General features: G+C 37.0%; 1 protein-coding gene across 1 annotated transcript in view; it reads right to left on the bottom strand.

Annotated features, from left to right (window-relative positions):
* Window positions 1-15,853, bottom strand: part of LOC130088134 (calcium-binding protein 7) — a 45,657-nt gene extending 29,804 nt beyond the window's left edge. Inside the window, exon 1 of the mRNA XM_056254769.1 lies at window positions 15,078-15,853. Coding sequence (XP_056110744.1) covers window positions 15,078-15,186 — 109 coding nt within the window. The 5' untranslated portion in view covers window positions 15,187-15,853. The remainder of the gene's footprint in view (window positions 1-15,077) is intronic.
* Window positions 15,854-20,062: the final 4,209 nt, after the last annotated feature.

Raw genomic sequence — 20,062 nt, 5'->3', positions numbered from 1 at the left:
TACACATAATAATAAACAATATATTAAACTAAACTGAGCTAAATAAAAGGAATGAAAATAATTAGAAAATGTGTCTAATGTCTGTAATTTAAAGTTAGGGTATAGGCAATTTTCAGAGAGGCTAATAATAACTAGCTAGCTTTGAAAGCATAAGATCCCACACTCCCTTCAGAGCGTCTCCAAAGCCACGCCTCCTTCAAAACACATGAACGCGCACAGCAGAGTTTACAAAGCGCCACACGAGACGGCCTTAAATTAACATGTCTCACATTACAATAACAATGAACAAACAACTTAAAGAGCACTGACCTGTACCACATGACTTCTGCAGATTCATTTCAGCGTTGATAGTGTTGTCATTGAAACGCATAAATTCGAGTCTCGAACCGCTCTGATTATAACGTCACAGATTTCCATCTCTTCCAAATTACAGTAATTGGCATGAACGCAGCATAAGCTCATTGTTTTGGTTCAGGAGGAACTGTAAAAGGTGGCTGCTGTTTCGTTTGCGGTGCTCGGCGACTGACGTCTGTCTAACTCTGCATAGCATGAAACGCACTGATGACGTGTGATGTCTGCGCGAGCAGGGTTCGCAGAGGTATGAAAATACATAGGGGAGCGCGGGGCACAACCTAATGCGGGGTTAAATGTAACACGGACCTTTTACATAGTTAGTCAGGATCAAGCAGGTTGTGTTTCCGCTCTTTTTCTCTCGCTGCCAGAAGACGGTCTCCCGCGAATTTGTGGAACGTTTTGATAATATTTCGTGAAGATACTGGACAAAGAGTGTTTTGACACCATGCAAGTAAATTTTTTCATCATAGGTTTTTTTCGGTTTCTGAGTTGGGTGTGTACGTTTTCAAATCTAACTTTATATTGCCTTAATCAGTGTCTTGTTTGCTAAAACATAGCACCGTTTTGAAACGTGTCAGCAAATCCTAGCAACTGTTAGCTAGGCTTAAAATATGCTTTACACAGCGGGGTTAGTTGTAGCACAGTGTTACAACTAAGCCGCCAAGTGTACAATGATAATCAAATGAAAACCGGGAGCCACACAATTTTTCAGGTTTGAGTATTTATTTATATATTTAACTTTGTTGGACTGTCACAAACAATGTTGGAATTTAAAATGTTTAAAATGTAGTTTACTATGCATTGATCACTTGTTTATTTATTAAAAATATGGCCTGTTTTTAATGCAATAAACCCTTTAAATTTGTATTTTAAGCTCATTTGTATTATTATTACTGTTATTATTATTAATAATAATAATTTTACATGCAACTGCCACACACAAATCTAATTCAATTGCAATTACAATATTTGATGATTTTATTTATTTATTGCAAAACTGTGCTGCCCTTTTCTATGTCTCTATCCATGATATTGATCCATAATAGAAGGATGATTGGATGAGGGATGGATGTATGGATATCTATCTATACAGATGCACAAACAATATCAAACTATACAAATAAAATAGTACTGAATTATGTGTTACACACAAGTGTTACAACTAACCCCTCTGTCTGTTACAATTAACCCCGCATATGTGGTAAGTTGTAACATTTGCACTTCTGTCACTTTCAGTGCAACAGTACGAAAATGGTAGGTCCTAGAAAAAAACTTTAAGTGTTCATTTGTAGCAGAGATGTGTATGTTGCTTGTGTAAAAAAAAGTTGAATCTAACTTAATAATTTTTTTTAATAATTGAGCCAAAACCAAAATGCGTTAGGTTGTGCCCCGCTCTCCCCTACTTTGACAGGCAGGTAGGTATGAACGAATGACCGAATTCAATGATTGGACGAACATTTTATGGTCCTATATGGCTTCCACAGACGATATACATATAAATACATTTAGACCACTTAACTTAGTGATTGCTATTAGGATGTGAAGAAACTTTAAACCAGCAACAAAAAAATGTTTTTGGAACAAATCACCTACCCAGCCTTTAATGTTATCAAAGCTTTGGCAGTGTAAAGCCTTTTACTACTTGAACTACGCCATCTACTGGTGTAACAATGTAACCTACAGACAATCTGTCTGGAAGGCGCATCTAAATACTAATAAAATTATACATATATATGCACTGAGCTAATGTGCTAATAAACCAATTTTGTAGCCATCCTGCTAAAGGGGGAATTAGTTACCATCATCACAAATAAACCAACTAACCAGTCCATTGCAGTTTTAAACATAGTATTATATGTTCAAAAGCAAGCCTGCAGTGGTATAGTTTTATTTTGTTAACAGCTCATAAGCAATTTCATTTTTGCCACTTGCGAGCAAACAGCTTCTATCTAAATCTAAAATTAAAACAGCAAGTTTGAGCTTGACTACAGCCGACCAACTGCCTGGACATGTAGGCTGTACCAGGATCCATATTTCACCCCTCCCAAAAGAGTTGAAACATAACACAAATAAACAAAGCCCTCCATCTATCAATGGTAACCTATTGTCTCTCGAGCCGCTTTACCTTAAAGTGTCCACAGCACAACTTTGTGCCCATCCCAGAGGACCATTTGTTGAAAGTGCAACGCCTTCACTTAAATGTCAAGCTTGTCGTTTTGGGGTTGGGTATAATAGTGGATTAATGGTAGATAGGTCAGTGTCAGGTTTTCGTATTTGATTGAACGTACATTCAGTTTAAAAAGGTGCATCACACACACACACATCCACACACGAGCAGTGACAGTCAGTCAGACGATCTTGTCTGAAAACACAATTTATTTTCTTTCGCCATAAAACAAAATGGCATCCTATTTAAAAAAAAAATAGGGCTTTGGAACACCATTTTGGAAAGCTTGCGGGAGCAGAACCCTCGTCTAGTTCTCACCAGTGGATATGTTGGTAATTGAAAGTCAGAGTGTGTGTAAATTGCCCCTCCTGTCCATGCTCCACGAAACAAGCTGCCCTCACAGAGCAGATTTATACAGTGAGATTTTTATCAAGTACATCATTGTTGTTAGGCACTTATTTGGTTACTTTTATTATGCTATTATATTTTTGTTCCATAATGTGAAATATCAGTATTTAAATGACAACACTCTCTCACACACACACACACACCACGTTTAAATTAGAAATGTCACATACATGTCACCTAAAACTACCCAGCTAACAAAAATATGTTCTAAGAACGGTTTTGCTAATGATCCCATAAAGTTATGAAAATTGTATTTTGTAATGTTCTCAGAACGATCAACCCCAGTTTTTTTAAATGTTAATTTTTAAATGGTTATGTGAACATTACGGAAAACATTAACGTTCTCTATTTTCAGATTTTCTAATTATTATGGGAATGTTACTTTTCAATGTTCTCTGAACCATCTGAAAAAAAGTAGTAAGTAATGTTTAAAAACATTAGACTAATGTCCAACAAAAATGTTTCAGAAAACATTACATGAATGATGTATAAACAACATTGTTGTGCTATTGATGTTTTGATAATGTTATTAAAGATCAGATAACTTTGAACGAATGATCTATTAATGTCACTGGGAGAATGTTTGTTCATAACTTTGAGAGAACCTTGACAGAATGCCAAAGTTCTGAAAATGCTGATTGGTCAGTCGTGACATTCTGCTGTCAGTTTTTTTTTTTTTTTTTTTTTTTTTTTTTTCACAATAAAACAATTTAACTGAATATTTCAGTTTATTTATCTATTTATTTGTGTGGTAGGCTAATGTAATAAGTGGGATGAAGTAAAATTATTCAGCCATTATTGCAAAATAAACCCTTTTACACTAATGTAAGAACACTTGATCACCCTGTTGGAGTCTGTTAATAACTAACTATGCAGTATTCGTTACATATTTGCCTAAAAGTGCATATACTTTATGACTAGATAACTGGCCAGTTGATAATACCTAGTACTTGTTATCATCTACGCTAATATTAGTCTCTCTGTTTGTCCCAAGGTTTACCGTAGTCAGCCGGATCCGGGCCGCATCCAGATCAGATGAAGGACCTGAGCCTAGACATGACCACAACGCAGCCCTGAAGTGTCAGCAGAGCCCGTGTCAACTAGACTATCCGCTGCGAAGGCCTCATCAACACGACAAAAGCTTTTTTTCGCAACAAAAGTTTTTTCTTGCAGATGAAAACGTTATCAAAATTATTCCCGATCACACGGATCCACGGAAAAACGCTGTATTATACATGCCATGAAGTAATTGGCAATGTCACTATGTAAAGAAAGACTACGTGCCCGTGCACATAAGCATTTAAACGCGCATGCCTATAGACTAAACACGTAATACGCATGTGCATGCCGTCACAGTTTTCACAAATTCACGTTTTTGAATTGTTTACACAGAGATGACAATGGTATCAAAACTCTGCTTCTCGTAAATACTACTGTGTAATTGTGCATGTTATTTTTTTTGACAGACATCGATGTTGTGGATTTGAAAACAGATGGGTCGTAAGGTAGTAATTATTTATTTCTTAGCCGGCAAATATTCAGTGAAGTGATCGATGCCCATAAGTGTTTTATGTCAATGTTTTTAGTTCTAATATTCCAACCCAAAACTTCTAATTTAAGTTTTTGACGGACGTGATAATGTGCGACTATATTAGATTTTTGGATAATTATAAAACATGCTTGAGATTTTCTAAATGTTTTTTACAATAAAAGTTTATTTCGTGGCTTAATAAATTACGTGACATATTTGGATTGTCAAAAACGTTACATTCCGATGTCACAAATTTGTTGACTTTTGAAAATCAAGTTGTTGGTTTTTTTACCAAAGGAGTGGTTTTGTTGCACAAAGTTGTTTTTATTGTCCCTTATGTCAAAAATATTTTATTCAAACCCATGAAAATGAAAATCCTGTTGTAAAAACTTTGAAAAATCACTTTTTATTAAACCGTCGTTCCATTATTACATCTTAGCAGATTTTGACAAATATATAACACATTCATGTTTATTCATATTACATGCACTGTACAAATAATGAATTTTGTGGAGTTTCACAACAAACCAATCAAACATTCTGTAAACTTAGCCAGAGGAGTTAATTTGACTTTATCTCTCTGCATCCCTAATGCACATTTATGGGAAAAACAAGCATTTTTCCATTTCTAACACTCCAAATATTTTCTGTGTCCTCATTTTTTTTGTGACCTACAGCTATTGTATTTCTCAAAAATGGAAAAGTATTTCTTGCGCTGCAAACAAATCAGATCAAAAAAGTGAGATATGAAAATGAAGTTATTGAGAATTTGCATCAAATGAAAGATTCAAGCAGAAGATGTTGCCAATGTCCCCCTGTTTCCTCTCATTCACGATCATGCGAAAAAGGCAGTGTGTGGAAAGAGAAATGTGATGGAGAGAAGAAAAAAAACAGACCTTGCTGGAAGGTTTGTTTGCTCTCATGTTCGTCTGTCAGTGAGATACGCTCAAGTGAATCACTCCTCTTTCTGTATGTCTATTTCTAAACCAGTCTACCTGCCAAACAGCCATTTGATCTTTCTTTACTTGTACTGTGACAGGAAATGGATTTGTACCTTCTGCACTGCCTGCTGAATTTACACAAACCCTGATTTTACTCACACAATGCCCATTACATTTATACAGAGTCAGAACATTCATACATACTGTATTCATTAACAGCGTCAGAACATTCATCATTGTGGTCTAATGCCAATACAAAACGCTGAGTAGGATATTAGTAGCACATAAGTATTATTTAATATCCGTGGCATGTTTTCCATTATGTATTATTGAGTACTGAGATACCCGAATATACAAACAAAATGTAAATTTGTAAATTGACTACTTGTATCTGTAATTTAAATAGATCTTTCCACTTGCTTTCACAGTTTAAGAGAGACAAATGGCACAAAATAAACCATATTCATGTATTTTTATTTTAAAAAAGCTGGTAAAAAAATCTCACAGAACAGGACAGGCCTGAATTTACATGACAGGCATCCCTTCACTCTAAACAATGCTGGGTTGTTTTAACCCAAATTTGGGTAAAATATGGACAAACCTAAATGTTGGGTTAAAAATGTCATTTCAAATTTTAACCCAACTTTAACTTTCACTTTCAACTGTAAATTTTTAATTGCATTTTTAACCCAACATTTGGGTTTGTCCATATTTGACCCAAATTTGGGTTGAAACAACCCAGCATTTTTTAGAGTGTTGTATTTATGATGGTTTACTAAAAATGTCCAATAGACAGATGGTATATTCTTAATAATAATATGAATTCTAGAAGAACTATAAGACAAACACACCGACCCAAACATAAGCCTACATAAATGTTAATACAAACAGACCAAATGAGTCTATCTATCTGTAATGCATTACAATGCATTCTATTTTTGGCAAATGCGAACGCCCTTTCACACCAAAATCAATTTAAGTTTGTAAAATGGAAGTTTACTTCCATTTTCGTTGAGACCGGATGCAGGTAAATCCAGACATGTTGGAAATTCATTTTGAGAGTTAATTTTTAATGTTAGCCTAACATCATTCTTTTAAGCAAATCATTTAATTTAGTACTCTTCTAAATTAAAATAAGCTTAATTCTTTATTTCTTGTATGCCAGAAAGAAAAAAAATCAATTGTTTGGTAAAAAGCCAAAAAATGTAAAAAAAAAAACAAAAAAATGTATTCACGTCCTTGTCATTGTGATTGCATCTAGTCAGCATAACTAAATAAATTTAGGAGCACACAACAAGACTAGAAGAAATCTGTTCTAATAAAATGCTTAATTTAATTACGTGGAAAAGTTTTCCTCAGTTTAATTAAGTTAGGGTTATTGAACAATTAATTTTTTGAGTGAGATTCTGGATGCACAAAAGGGTCTAAATCATTCTAGAAATTATAAATCTATTGTGCTTTAATAGCTCTATTTCAATGCATAGTCATCTTTAACGTTTACATGGTTTTCCTAAGTATGAATCAAAAGATAAGTAATTCTCATTAGTGAGAATGGTGTTAGTTACCATTATGGGCCATTTTTATGAGCAGAAACCAATCTCCTATACTATTATGGTAGTAGATCACTAGAAAATTAAATTTTCCTCATTATTGAAAGCATCTGTCAGATTATTCAGTTGGTTACACTGCTGTCCGCCGGATCAGACAGATCTGCATCCATCAGTAGATGTCACACCAACATTGGCCTACAACACATTCTCTCTAAGATACATCATGTATGTCAAGTTCAGCGTCCAAAGTGTAGAAACTTCAAAGATAACACCATATCCAATGCCTTGATACATAAAAAACACAAAAAATAAACACAGAACATAAAAACAGGGAAATATAATTTAGTAACATTGCAAAATAAATAAATATATAACTCCAAGATATCAGACATAGTGTTTAAATATTTTTTAATTTGTCAGATTCAAGATTTTACAATAGTTTTACAATTTAAAAGAACTAAATATATTTTAATTTATTCCTGTGATGCAAAGCTGTATTTTCAGCATCATTACTCCAGTCTTCAGTGTCACATGATCCTTCAGAAATCATTATAATTTGCTGCTCAGGTTTTATTATTATCATGCTGAACAGTTTAATATTTTATATTTTTTGCTGCTTAGTATTTTTGTGGAAACTGATATATTTTTTCGCAGTATTCTATGAATATAAAATTCATAAGAACATTTGTTTCAAATATAAATATTTTGTAACATTATAAAAATATATATGTATATATATATTATATACCGTATATATATCACTTATAAAGTTCCGTTTTAGTCCAAAAATGCAATTGTGCCATTTAAATGCCCATTTGGTTTACATCGATGTAATTTTTTATCCTGAATTTTTCTTGCTATATAAATGCCCCATCCATTCATTCATTCATTCATTCATTCATTCACATCTAATTCCCAAATTAATTTCATAAGTTAGGGATCTCTGTTCAGGGGTGTGTTTCCATACAACAACGTAACTCGCTTAACTACCATAGCGAAGCATCATTGAAGAAATCAGCTAGTCACGACTGTTTCCCAAAACCGTATTGTTGCAAATCTGTCGTTCAACCACGTTGGTTAATGATGTCACACAGGTGGTGGAGTAATAACTTCTTTTAAGTAATCCATCTGAGATCAAATTAAGTGCAGTAATTTGGGCTGTCCCAGATGAAAGATGACTAATCGTGGCGATTTCTGTGGTCGTGGCTCCTAAACTGTGGTCCTACGTCGTATAGTGAGAGAGGTTCAAAGACGGCCGTTCTCAAAGATAGCCTGCGATCATTTTCTGACAGTGTTAGAAATTTAGCATGATCATCTCACAGTGTTTGCTGCTAAGACCTGCGTCTACTGGCTAGCCAATAAAATGCAACATGAGATGGCGTATTGATCAAGGCAACATGGCGCTAAAACTTAAAACTACTAACCTCAAGCTCCATTTGGCATGTCAAGTTGACCTCTTTTTGCTTCCTCCTTTTTTTTTTCAGCGCACATAAAAAACACAATTTCCAAAGTGCGATTCATCTTGCTCTATTTGTTTACCACTAACTCATGCTAATGACGTTTTATTCTTTTATACTAACTTGCGTCCTAGCCTACGATTCAATAGGTGTCATCATCGTACAGTCTACATATATGTCCAAGCCAAGTGTATTAGATCCATGTTGTACAGTGTGATTGTAATGATCTTATAGGATAATTCGTACATATTTTACCAAATTAGTATGAATTCGTACAAATGACCTACCCCTGACCCCGCCCCTAAACCTACCCATCACGTGGCTTTAGACAAATTGTACAAATTCGTACGAGTGAGGTCGTACGAATTCGTACAAATTAGCCACCTTTTAATCACTCCTACGAATTCGTACGAATTGGTCGTGAGATAGCGTTGGTAGTTCACACCGTCTGTCACCAGGGTCTGTCAAGCTGCTGAATACTAAATAGGCTTTGATTAGTTAGCCTCTCCATACTGACAACCCGATCTCACGGCAATTCGTACACATCTTACGAGGTGGCTAATTCGTACGAATTCATACAACCTCGCTCGTACGAATTCGAACGATTTTTGCTAATTCGTACATATTTTACCAAATTAGTACGAGTTACCAAATTAGTATGAATTCGTACGAACGACCTACGCCTGACCCCGCCCCTAAACCTTCCCATCACGTGGGTTTAGACCAGTGTTTCTCAACCTCTCCTGCAGGGACCCCCTGACAGGCCATGTTTTTGTTTTAACTCTGAAATGGCACACCTGATTCAAGTAATTAAAGGCTTAATGAGTAATTAGAGTAGGAATAGTTCAATTAATCAATTAGTCAACTACTCATTAAGCCTTTAATGACTTGAATCAGGTGTGCCATTTCAGGGTTAAAACAGAAACATGGCCTGTCAGGGGGTCCCTGCAGGAGAGGTTGAGAAACACTGGTTTAGACAAATCGTACAAATTCGTACGAGTAAGGTCGTACGAATTCGTACAAATTAGCCACCTTTTAATCACTCGTACGAATTCGTACGAATTGGTCGTGAGATAGCGTTGGTAGTTCACACTGTCTGTCACCAGGGTCTGTCAAGCTGCTGAATACTAAATAGGCTTTGATTAGTTAGCCTCTCCATACAGACAACCCGATCTCACGGCAATTCGTATACATTTTACGAGGTGGCTAATTCGTACGAATTAATACAACCTCGCTCGTACGAATTCGTACGATTTTTGCTAATTCGTACATATTTTACTAAATTAGTACGAGTTACCAAATTAGTATGAATTCGTACGAATGACCTACGCCTGACCCCGCCCCTAAACCTTCCCATCACGTGGGTTTAGACAAATCGTAGAGATTCCCACGAGTGAGGTCGTATGAATTCGTACGAATTAGCCACCTTTTAATCACTCGTACGATTTCGTACGAATTGGTTGTGAGATAGCGTTGGTAGTTCACACACCGTCTGTCACCAGAGTCTGTCAAGCTGAATACTAAATAGGCTTTGATATGAAAACATGTACATTTGCTCATGTTTGTGACATCAATGCCATGATTATTTATGAAATAATTATAAAGTTAAAAATAAAGTTTCCATAATTCCTCTGAGTGGACTTAAGAAGGAGTTTCATGTCAGAGTATTCCAACAAAGTAAATAAGACGTGCAATGAAAGTCCTGTTTTCCATGAAAGTCCTGTTTTCCATGATACACGCTCTTTAGTTTCATACATTTTTGACTGAGAAGAAGCTTTAACAGTTTTTGGACCCTGTAGGGCTGAACGTGACTGTGTGTAAAACATCAGTCCAGCATGTGCTGTCAGTGTGGTCTTGATCAAGAGGTGCTGGCATGCTCTCAGAGACAGCAAATGGCACCCTTCCTATCCCTGGCTGGGACAATGGGCTCTGAGATTGCTTTCTGAAATCCATCCACAGCACCAAATTTAATCACAGCTTTATTTGCTTCCGTCACCGCGGCCAACCTCTTTTAATGAAATTCCAAACAAGCTTGATGTCTGATTGTCATGCACTGCCATAGAAATAGCATGCGGCGCCTGACGTCGGTGCGGTTAACAGCTGGGTAATACCCGGCACACGGAGGACCCTGAACATTAACTGAATTTCCCTCTCACGGCTGCTGGTTTGTAATGAATGTGCATTCAGTGAAAGCCTTAGCGGTAATGGATGTTTATTCAGTTCATGTGAATCATACGGGTCACTGTGAATAAAGGCCAACAAAAAAAGCAGCTTTCTGCTTGCTTTGCATGAGGAACCAACTGAAATTTAAGCTGTTATCCACTAAAAATACTGACATTCATCCTCGTGAGAGAAGTAACAGTGGTTCATTCACAAACCGCACATACTCAAATGTGTGCATGAAATTTGCGTACAACTGCCTCGATGAATAAACCAAGGTTCACCATTAACTTTCAACTTTACTAACATTCATTCAAAATTTTAGGAGAAATATTCCCATGTCAAGATCTGCCGAGTAGATAGAATCCTATCCAAACAAACTGAGTGCTGTAATAAACTCAAAGGGTGCTTCAACTAAGTATTAATTATGGAGTTATTCCAAGTTTTTGTCTCTGAAATATGTCCGTTTGGTTTTCAGTGACAGGCACATTTGCAAATAGATCGACTGTCACATTCACATTTTGGATATGATTTGGATCATTTACTACAAGAAATAATTAGGCATACATTTTTTGTGAGAAGTTCTCCTGTGCATATAGAATATGAATAATTCACGCTACTATCAGTGAATGAGATCCGATCCTTCAATTGGACTGATTTTGAATCAGATCTTTTCAATGAATCAATTGAACCGGTTCATTAAACCAGTCTGAATGATTTTTTTCACTAATCTGTCTCAACTCACTGACTTGATTCCTAATGGTTACCAGCCCACTTAAACGGAGGATTATCAGTGAATAACGATTTACACTGCAGTTTTGTATGGAAGAAAACTTTGAAAATAGCACACGAGTCATCTGGATGAATTGGAAAGCTCAATTCTCCATTCATCTTCCTTTATTATTCCACTGAAGAAAAAAAGTTCTACGTGTTTGGAGCGGGAAAGAATTTTCATTTGTGTGTGTTTGTGTCTGTGTGTGTGTACTAATCCTTTAAGGGACGTTATCAGCGGGTTAAGATGTCCAGTGTGTGAGAGCATAAAGTCAGGAGATAATGTCTTTTAGATGAACCAGACTTTAAGCATTCTTCAACTGAGAATAATAATGAATTCTTCTAGCTTTATCTGAGGCTCTTATCCTCATTCTTCATTTTGAATAAGGACGGCTTTATGATGAAATATAACTCGCTAACTAAAATAAAGATGCACGGATCTAGTTCACAAATTACATCTCAATTTCTGCCCCCAGCGTGCCATACGAGTTCAAAGAAAAATATAAAGATCTGGCTCAAACTCAAGATTCACAAATAAACAACTACATATCCTAAGGATGAGCAAGAACATGGCCTACTTCGTCAGTGTGAAGCACTTCAACCAACAGTTTGGTCCATGAGCTGTTTATATTTGGTGAGCAAATCTGTGGAAAAGCAAAACCGTTACAGGGATGATGCTTTGTCTGTTCATATTTACTCTCTATTTTCCATCTCTGTGGAAATGCTATACAGACTACCGTATATGATCTGGGATGTGGTACAGGTTTCCTTTGTGAACGACTTGTGTAGGCACATTTGCAAATAGATTGACTGTCACATTTACACTTAGATGTTTGTGTATGTACAGTTTGCACACAATCATGTTAAGAAGCATCCATTGGTGATCTCCCATCTCTTGCATTTGTCACTTTTGCCCACTTTTTCAGACTGCCAGTGAAAATATTTTTTACATAACCATATTTTATCCAGAAGGGGTTTTGAAAGTCTGATCAGGAACTTTCTTTTTATTATTTTTTTGGATTCAAACCATAGTTGGAGGTGGTTTGAAATGCGATTCCAATCAGATTTTTACAGATATCTGGACGCTCTGGCTGCTCAAATCGGATTTCAAAGTCTTTTTTGCGTTACTCTTAACCCACTAAACACTGGACGTCGGATAGACGTGCAGATCATGTCTATATTGGGTCCGTCGGTCCATGACCAATTCTGGACATCTATTCGACGTCCAAACTAGGTCCACTATTTGGACGTCCAACCATGACCCAACTTGGACGTCATGTTGACGTTCAACATTTGACAGTAGAGCGTTGGCGCTTGTGTAACAGCCACCTAGTGCAACGCCTAGATAATTGGTTCGATTCCCAGGGAAAGCAGGAATGTAAATGTGTAATGCAATGTAAGTCACTGTGGATAAAAGCATCTGCCAAATGCCTAAATGTAAATACATGGTACAGAAAACATCCTTTAAAAACGTCTTCTACCATTTTGTAACATGGGACTACAGTTATAGAAGTTATAGAAGATACTAAATTTAATGTTGAAAAGACGTCCACGAACGAACACATTTGGTCCCACCGATGTCAATATTAGACGTGCAAAAGACGTCGAATAAAGACGTCGCCTGGCGTTACAAAACAACCCCTTCAGTGGACCGAAATTGGACGTCCAAAAATTACATAGAAAAGACGTCACTCTGACGTCACATTGCGCAGTGGGAACGTGACACACACCGATAACATCAAAACTGGTGACAGAAATGCAAGAAGAATTCACACAGTGTTCAAATGGCATGTCCAAAGATTTCGCCATTTTTCTGTGCGACAGAAGTTCTGCACCGCGATTCGGCAGAGTGAGATGATGCACCTCCATTTTTCCTGCATCTGTTTTGAAAGCCTCGTCACATAATCGGGTACACCTTTGTCATTACCGAAGCAACACATGCAGATAGGTTGGTCGTGTCTGGACACACACATCCAATTTGAACACATCCAATTAAAAGTGTGGAGAGCCTGCCTGAATAGATCTGATTTAAAAACAATTCTGAACATTGCCTAAATCATCATTGTAGCTTGTGTTTATTCAGACCATCAGGTTTTTAAGTGTTACGAGCATGAGAATCAGCCTTGAGATTTTGAGTTATAACTCATAACTAGGTGTACTGATAAAAAACATCCCTTGGTGAATGGAATTGCAATGAGGTAATGAGATGCTTAATTAAACCTTAGTCACAAAAGACTGACCTGGAAAGACACTTTGAACTGAGCCGACAATCACACCAGTCAGACGTCAATACACAATGTTTAATAGCAGAAACAGACTTTAATAGAAAAACTAAACTAGAAAACCTGAATGAATGTATTTGATTGCACTGTCATTCACAATTACAGACCCTCACATTACAAACTTTGATATTTTTTGCAATTAAGAAATAAATTGATAAATTTGATTTAAAACTGTACAGTATATACACAATACATTAAAAAAAGATTATGCAATATGATAACACTGAGCTGTCTATGGTTTGTATTTCACTCGTAGCCTACCTAAAGCATTTGCATGGTGGTGGAAAATACAATAAAGCCATTTATTTGTGTTTATTATGTGTCTAGTTCAAATGACATTTTACTGCTTTGTTTAAATTGGATACTTATCAAGGTAAACCAACTGTTTTCAATCCTGATCCTGTAGGTCCGCAGCACTGCAAATTTTGGATGTCTCTCTATCTGACACTCATATTTCATGTCACTGGTAATGTGCTGAAATCAAGTGTGTTATTTAAGAGACATCCAAATTGTGCAGTGGAGGGATATTACAAGACCATTATTGGGAAACTTTATGTTTATGAAGAAAAAAAATCAACAAGCCTATTCATTTGCATATGGTACAGTGCGATATGTTTCAGATGCTAAAAATGAAAGTGTTGGATTTATGCTTAGAATAACATGGTATTGAAGACTCTGGGTCATTACTCCAAATGAGAGGTCCGCATTAAAGAGATCTATTAATTGCTGCATACCAATAACAGGTGTTTTTGCTGGGTTATGAGAGACCTACTCTCCATAAATCACGAAATATTTTAATCTGAAAAGCCAGTTGTATTGAAGGTAAAGCATGTGGATAATGTGACTAGTTGTTTTTATACTAATATTCAGTTGAATAATCATCAGGGTAAACTCTCTGACACTGATGATGAGAAAGATCATGGAAATACTCTGGCGAATTGAACATGCATATTTAGTTTAATATGTTTCAGAATCTAAAAACAGAGCTTCATGGCGTAGAATGGCGTGTGTCAAAGACTTCCTATTTTGATTTACTTCTGATTTGTTCACCTGCTTTAAAAAGCCAAAGAGATGTCTCAACTGCAGCATATCACTCACAGGCTGGCTTGTGATAGACCTACTTTCAATAAATCATACAATCAGATGTATAGAGAAACACATGCACAGGTAACCGGATTTTCACGCGTTTTAAATGAACTGCGCTAAATCCTTACAAACTTGTTCTAACAAAACAGAAAAATTACAGGATAGAGCATTTCACTTCACTGTTCTCTAACAATATATTTCACTGGGTCACTCAGATACAGAAAAAAAGAAAAAGAAAAAAAACAACAAACAGGTCTAGGAAACAGGCTGAAATAGACTAAAGCAATGCAAGAATCAGTACGCGTTTAGTCATTTTATATATAATACAACAGAATAGGGGCTTAAAAACCATCAGGACCCTCTCACTCACCTTCCACCTCATCCTCAGGCAGGTTGACCGGTGCCCGGTACGACAGGATATCTGGAATGGTGCAGATCCCCCGGTACATCAAAGTGGAAGTCACCGGATGCATAGGCATGTTTGCGCTTTGTGTTGACCAGCACGTGTGTAATGATCCTCATATATGTGATTTACTGTCCAGACTGCAACTTTTTACCCCACATCAGATCGGACCGAAACCTCAGTGGAGATCACGGGTGGAGTGGATTCCATGGAAAGCGCCGATAGTACTCTCACAGCGTGCGCAATTGCGCAGCCCTCTCCAAGAAACCAGTTGTGAGGATTTACAAGTCTTCGGAGGTCAACGGGTGGACTATATGTAGGCTAAGCTTTTGGGGTTCGGACCGTCAAAATATAAGCGAACCGCCCGGTCTCTAGATTGTTGTAAAAATGAACAAAACAACGAATTACGGCGGCTCCATCGGCGGGGAAACTAACAGATCCACATAATCCAGCAGCTCACTCGACGCGCATCAAACAAACGCGCATTTTTATCACTGCGACAAAGTATGTGCGTGTTGGCGAGGTTGCGTGGATCGATTCGAGCTCCAGGTCGCTAGGCAGGCATCTCCATCTGTTTGCACTTCAATCGCTTTTTAAGACACAGCAGTTGAGCTTCGTGCATGCACTTGTTGGATATGCGCACCGCCAGGAACAAGGAGTTAAAAATGCGCTTTACGCGTGTGTAGTTGAGAGGTTCCTCTAAAGAAATCGTGTGTTTTCCCCTTTAGCAAACAAATAGAGTATTTAAAAAATGGGTAAGATGCCATCGAATCAATCAAACTTTCCAGCTAAACACAACATGCAGATAAACACGCCGTGCGTGGCGAGGCGCGGTGAGGTGACCGGGTTCCCTCGCGATGGATCTATATTTAGTCTGAGTGTAAGCTGCTGCTCTCTACAAGGTATTTCCCGCAAGGAGGCATTCACACAGGACGCGTTCTTGCGTTCAACAGCCAGACGGAGCGTTTCAGATTTGACGCGTTTTCAAAAGTTGATCTGTTTTTTTTTTTTACTTGACAGGCTGTCGTAAAGCGCCACGCTCATGGCGCAAAATAGGTACACCCGTCTGACTTGTAGCCTACAACCGTGCTTTACATGAACTTTTAACATCATTTGCTCCCTGTGTTGATTTTAAGGGACATTGTTTTATCTGTTTTTAACCTCATTAATGACACAAAGTGTCATCATTTTATGTCTACATTTCAGTCTGAACAAATACCCAATAAATCAAACATGCTACCAATAAATGAATATAAAATCATTATCCGCTCAGATTTTATGATAACTGTAGCTGTAGGCCTATACACCTTTTAGAATATTTTAAGCAATACATTTGGAACAACATCACAACTACAAATGTTGCTTTTAAAGTCCCCATGAAATCAAAATGTAAGTTTTTTGGCGTTTATTATGAATATGTTAGCCTTGTTATCTTTAAGTTAGTGTGCTCCAAAACAATGACAAAATTCACATTTAGAAGATGTAAGCGTTCAAAACTCACAACCTCTCACTTCCGCCAATATGGATCAATGATTTTGATGACATCACTCTGCACTCCGGCTTCTCATCAGATTTTCTGTCCAATCAAATGCTCTCTAGAATTTAAAACATCCCGCCCACAGTATTATAAATAGATGCTGAAGCTGCAGCTAAAATCAGTGCACTTATGCGTCTCTATAGCCCGCGTTGTGTTTATCGTGCAATTTATACGCGAAAATGAGTTTTTACGTGCATATGATACGCAGTTTTCACGTGCATTTGATACACACGCACCCCACACCACTAATCCTAATCAAACATATACACGCACCCGACACCACTACTAAACCTACCCATGCGTATCATATGCACGTAAAAACTCATTTTCGCGTATAAATTGCACGATAAACACAATGCGTGCTATATAGACGCATTTGGTGTGATCGGGTTGATACATGGTGAAATATAGGGGATAGAGAACGATTCAGAAAGCGTAAATATGCTTTCCATTGGGGCGAAGGAAGTGCGGTTTCACGTATAGTGTCACGTGAACCGCCGCAGTGCGCACACAGTCTGCTCCAGTCCAGAGACATGATAGCACAGAGCGGATCATTTGCGCGAGTCACAGAATGCTCTATTTTAAAGCGAAATGAAGGAGACTAAGAGAAACAGTTAGAGATTAGGAAGAAACTGCGGCTATACTGAGCTCAAGGGCTCTGGCCGAGCTGTGATATAAAAGAAATGCTATTGGCTATTTTAAAAAAGGGGAGGAGCTGTTCGATATGTCTCGCCCTGTCTTCCTGTTTCAGTGAAAAAAACATCAACACATTGAATAATGCTTGAATAATCGCTTGGGTGAATGAATCAGTGACACACCAATAAAAGCTTTGATCCTCAATTAATGTGTTTTTGAATGTATTGACTCAAATCACTCCGTGACTGTCATTTAGTTCCTGAATCATTGTGCTTGCCCTTTATGGATATATGGACATTTCTGTGGCATTTAAACAAAAAATTGACTCTGATATATACAATTAAAACATGCACAGATGGAAACTGAAAAAAAATAGCACTGAACGAACATCCTCGGTGAACTCCCCCTTATGCTGCATTCCATGCGGGACACCACTATTGAGAAGATAAAACTTTCATTTATTCCCATACATTTCAGTGTATTTCTCCACGGACAACTGCGATCGACGTGATTCCCAGAATCCTCTTGAACAAGAACATATGTGACTGGTGTTTTCTCAGGGCAGGGGCAGATCACATTCCTTTTGGCATTTCTCATCTTTAAAATAAAATCTCATTCAGTTTGATAACCAGTGAGTTAAGCTACTGCTCTTCTTAAACTCCAAGCCTTTTTGGATTTGTCCAAACAAGAGAGACTGAAAGCATCCCAAACCCCAATGCGTGACAGCATGCCAACATTTCAGAAAGAGATGCTTATTATTTTGCATTTGCAAGAGCATCCTGGTTGGAAATGCATTGCACTTTGCAATTCAAACATATTAATCAAAAGGTGCTTGGCATGGTGGAAGTCATCCACTACACACTAATCTGTCTCAGTGTGGGTGGGTTAGCTTTCTTCTCAGATTTCTGACATATTCGCAAGCAGGTGTTCGATTCCATGGCAGGGATTTTCTGCATGCATCCTTTGTCAAATGCACTTGGTAAAAAAACATGTGACATATGAGTCTTATTATGGGTTATCTGCAGCTGTGATGGATTTGGGTGATGTAATGACACCATTGTGTCCTCCAGCTGTGGACCGGAGCTCTCGCGACAGGACCCAGGTGCACACATCAAGACTTGATGGCCTATTATGACCAGTGGACTCTGAACCTCCAACACCCAGATTTTGAGGCATTTTCTACACCCTCTGTGTTTCCACATAGTGACAGGTGTCCCGTGTTATGCACACACACATACGCACACATCTCAGGTGGAGCGCATAAACTTTTCACAGTGTCATCCACGTCTAACACTGAGTGACGGAAGGAGAGAGAGGGGCTTCTTTCCGTCTCTCTTCACTGCTGGCGCTCTCCTGGGTGCATCATCTGCTTTGACAGAGAAATACTGTGCGGGAGACATCGTCTATGAGCTTAATGTCAGAAGTCCAATTCTTAGTGGAATCAAGAGTTTGTTCACACTTGTAGTTCGGTTCGCTTGGTTCGTTTGGTCCTGAGCAAAAAAACAAGAACAACAACATTTAGTCCTGGTCCGCTTAGCATTCTCATTGGCATTTTTAACACCAAACCTAAAGATACTGAACCTAAAGGCACTGGGATATGTTCACAACTTGATTGGTTGGCTTTTATAACATATATTTCACGATGGAACTTACCGAACATCCAAAACAATGCTGTGTGCTGGGATAAATGTGCTTGTTGCATATCTACATATGATGGTATTTTTAAAACATGTCATACATTTTACTGTTTTACAATCCTATTTTAGATATAAAGGAAAAGTTCACCCAAAACTGAAAATTCGGTCATTATTTACTTACCCTCATGTCGTTACAAACTCATGACTTTCTTATTGGAACACAAAATTAGATTTAAAAAAAAAAAAATATTCTGGTCATTTTTTGATATAATGTGGTAGTTGCTTTTTAATGCAATTGCAAAAAGTTACCAAAAGCATAATGAAAGCGATTCAGTGAATCATGCATTATATTATAAGTCATACAATAACTTTGTAGATCATACCAAAAGTCATTATTTACTGCTGATCTTCTGCTCCAGCAGCTGGAACACCGAATAAGAGAGTTGAACTTGAGAACCAGATCAGTCCGAATCCATTCCTAATCACTCTGAATCATCCAATTCACCGGGAAAAAAAGAATGATAAATTCAGACATACTTCTCTCTTTTATGAAACTTGTATGATGCTTTCATAAATGCATGGAAAAGAGGGTCTTGTAACATGGAGGAAATATATTCACACTTGAAATGGTGTGCAAATTTAAAAAATATATTTATAATGTATAAATTATAATTTTTAAACCAAAAAAAATCAATGAGAGGCTTATTGTCACTATGCAAATTAATAATGATGATAATAACAATAATAAAAATAGTAATTTTACCAAAATAATAATTTTACAATTGTTGTAAGGCTGTAAAACAAATATTACTAGAATGTATAAATACTTTCAAATCTTCAAAATACTTTTATTTATAATTAACAAATTATAATTTTTCATTTAATAAATAATAATTTTCATTAAAATAAGGTCAAAATGCATATAAAAATATCTTAATGGTAAAAAAGACTTGTATTCATTGAGCAAAAGTAATAATAATACTATTTTTCCTTTAATCTATTCCCTTCAATTGGTATAAGGCTATAAAACAAATATCACTATAATGTATAAATACTTTAATATTTTTATAATATTTTTATTTATGATTTACAAATTCAAATTTTTCATTTAACCCTCAGACGGTCTTCGGTCATTTATGACC

Source organism: Rhinichthys klamathensis, unplaced genomic scaffold (assembly GCF_029890125.1).
Source record: "Rhinichthys klamathensis goyatoka isolate OS25496 unplaced genomic scaffold, OSU_Roscu_1.1 h1tg000114l_1, whole genome shotgun sequence".
Classification (NCBI taxonomy): domain Eukaryota; kingdom Metazoa; phylum Chordata; class Actinopteri; order Cypriniformes; family Leuciscidae; genus Rhinichthys; species Rhinichthys klamathensis.
Note: the sequence above shows the minus strand (reverse complement) of the source record. Positions and strands in the feature narration are given on the sequence as shown.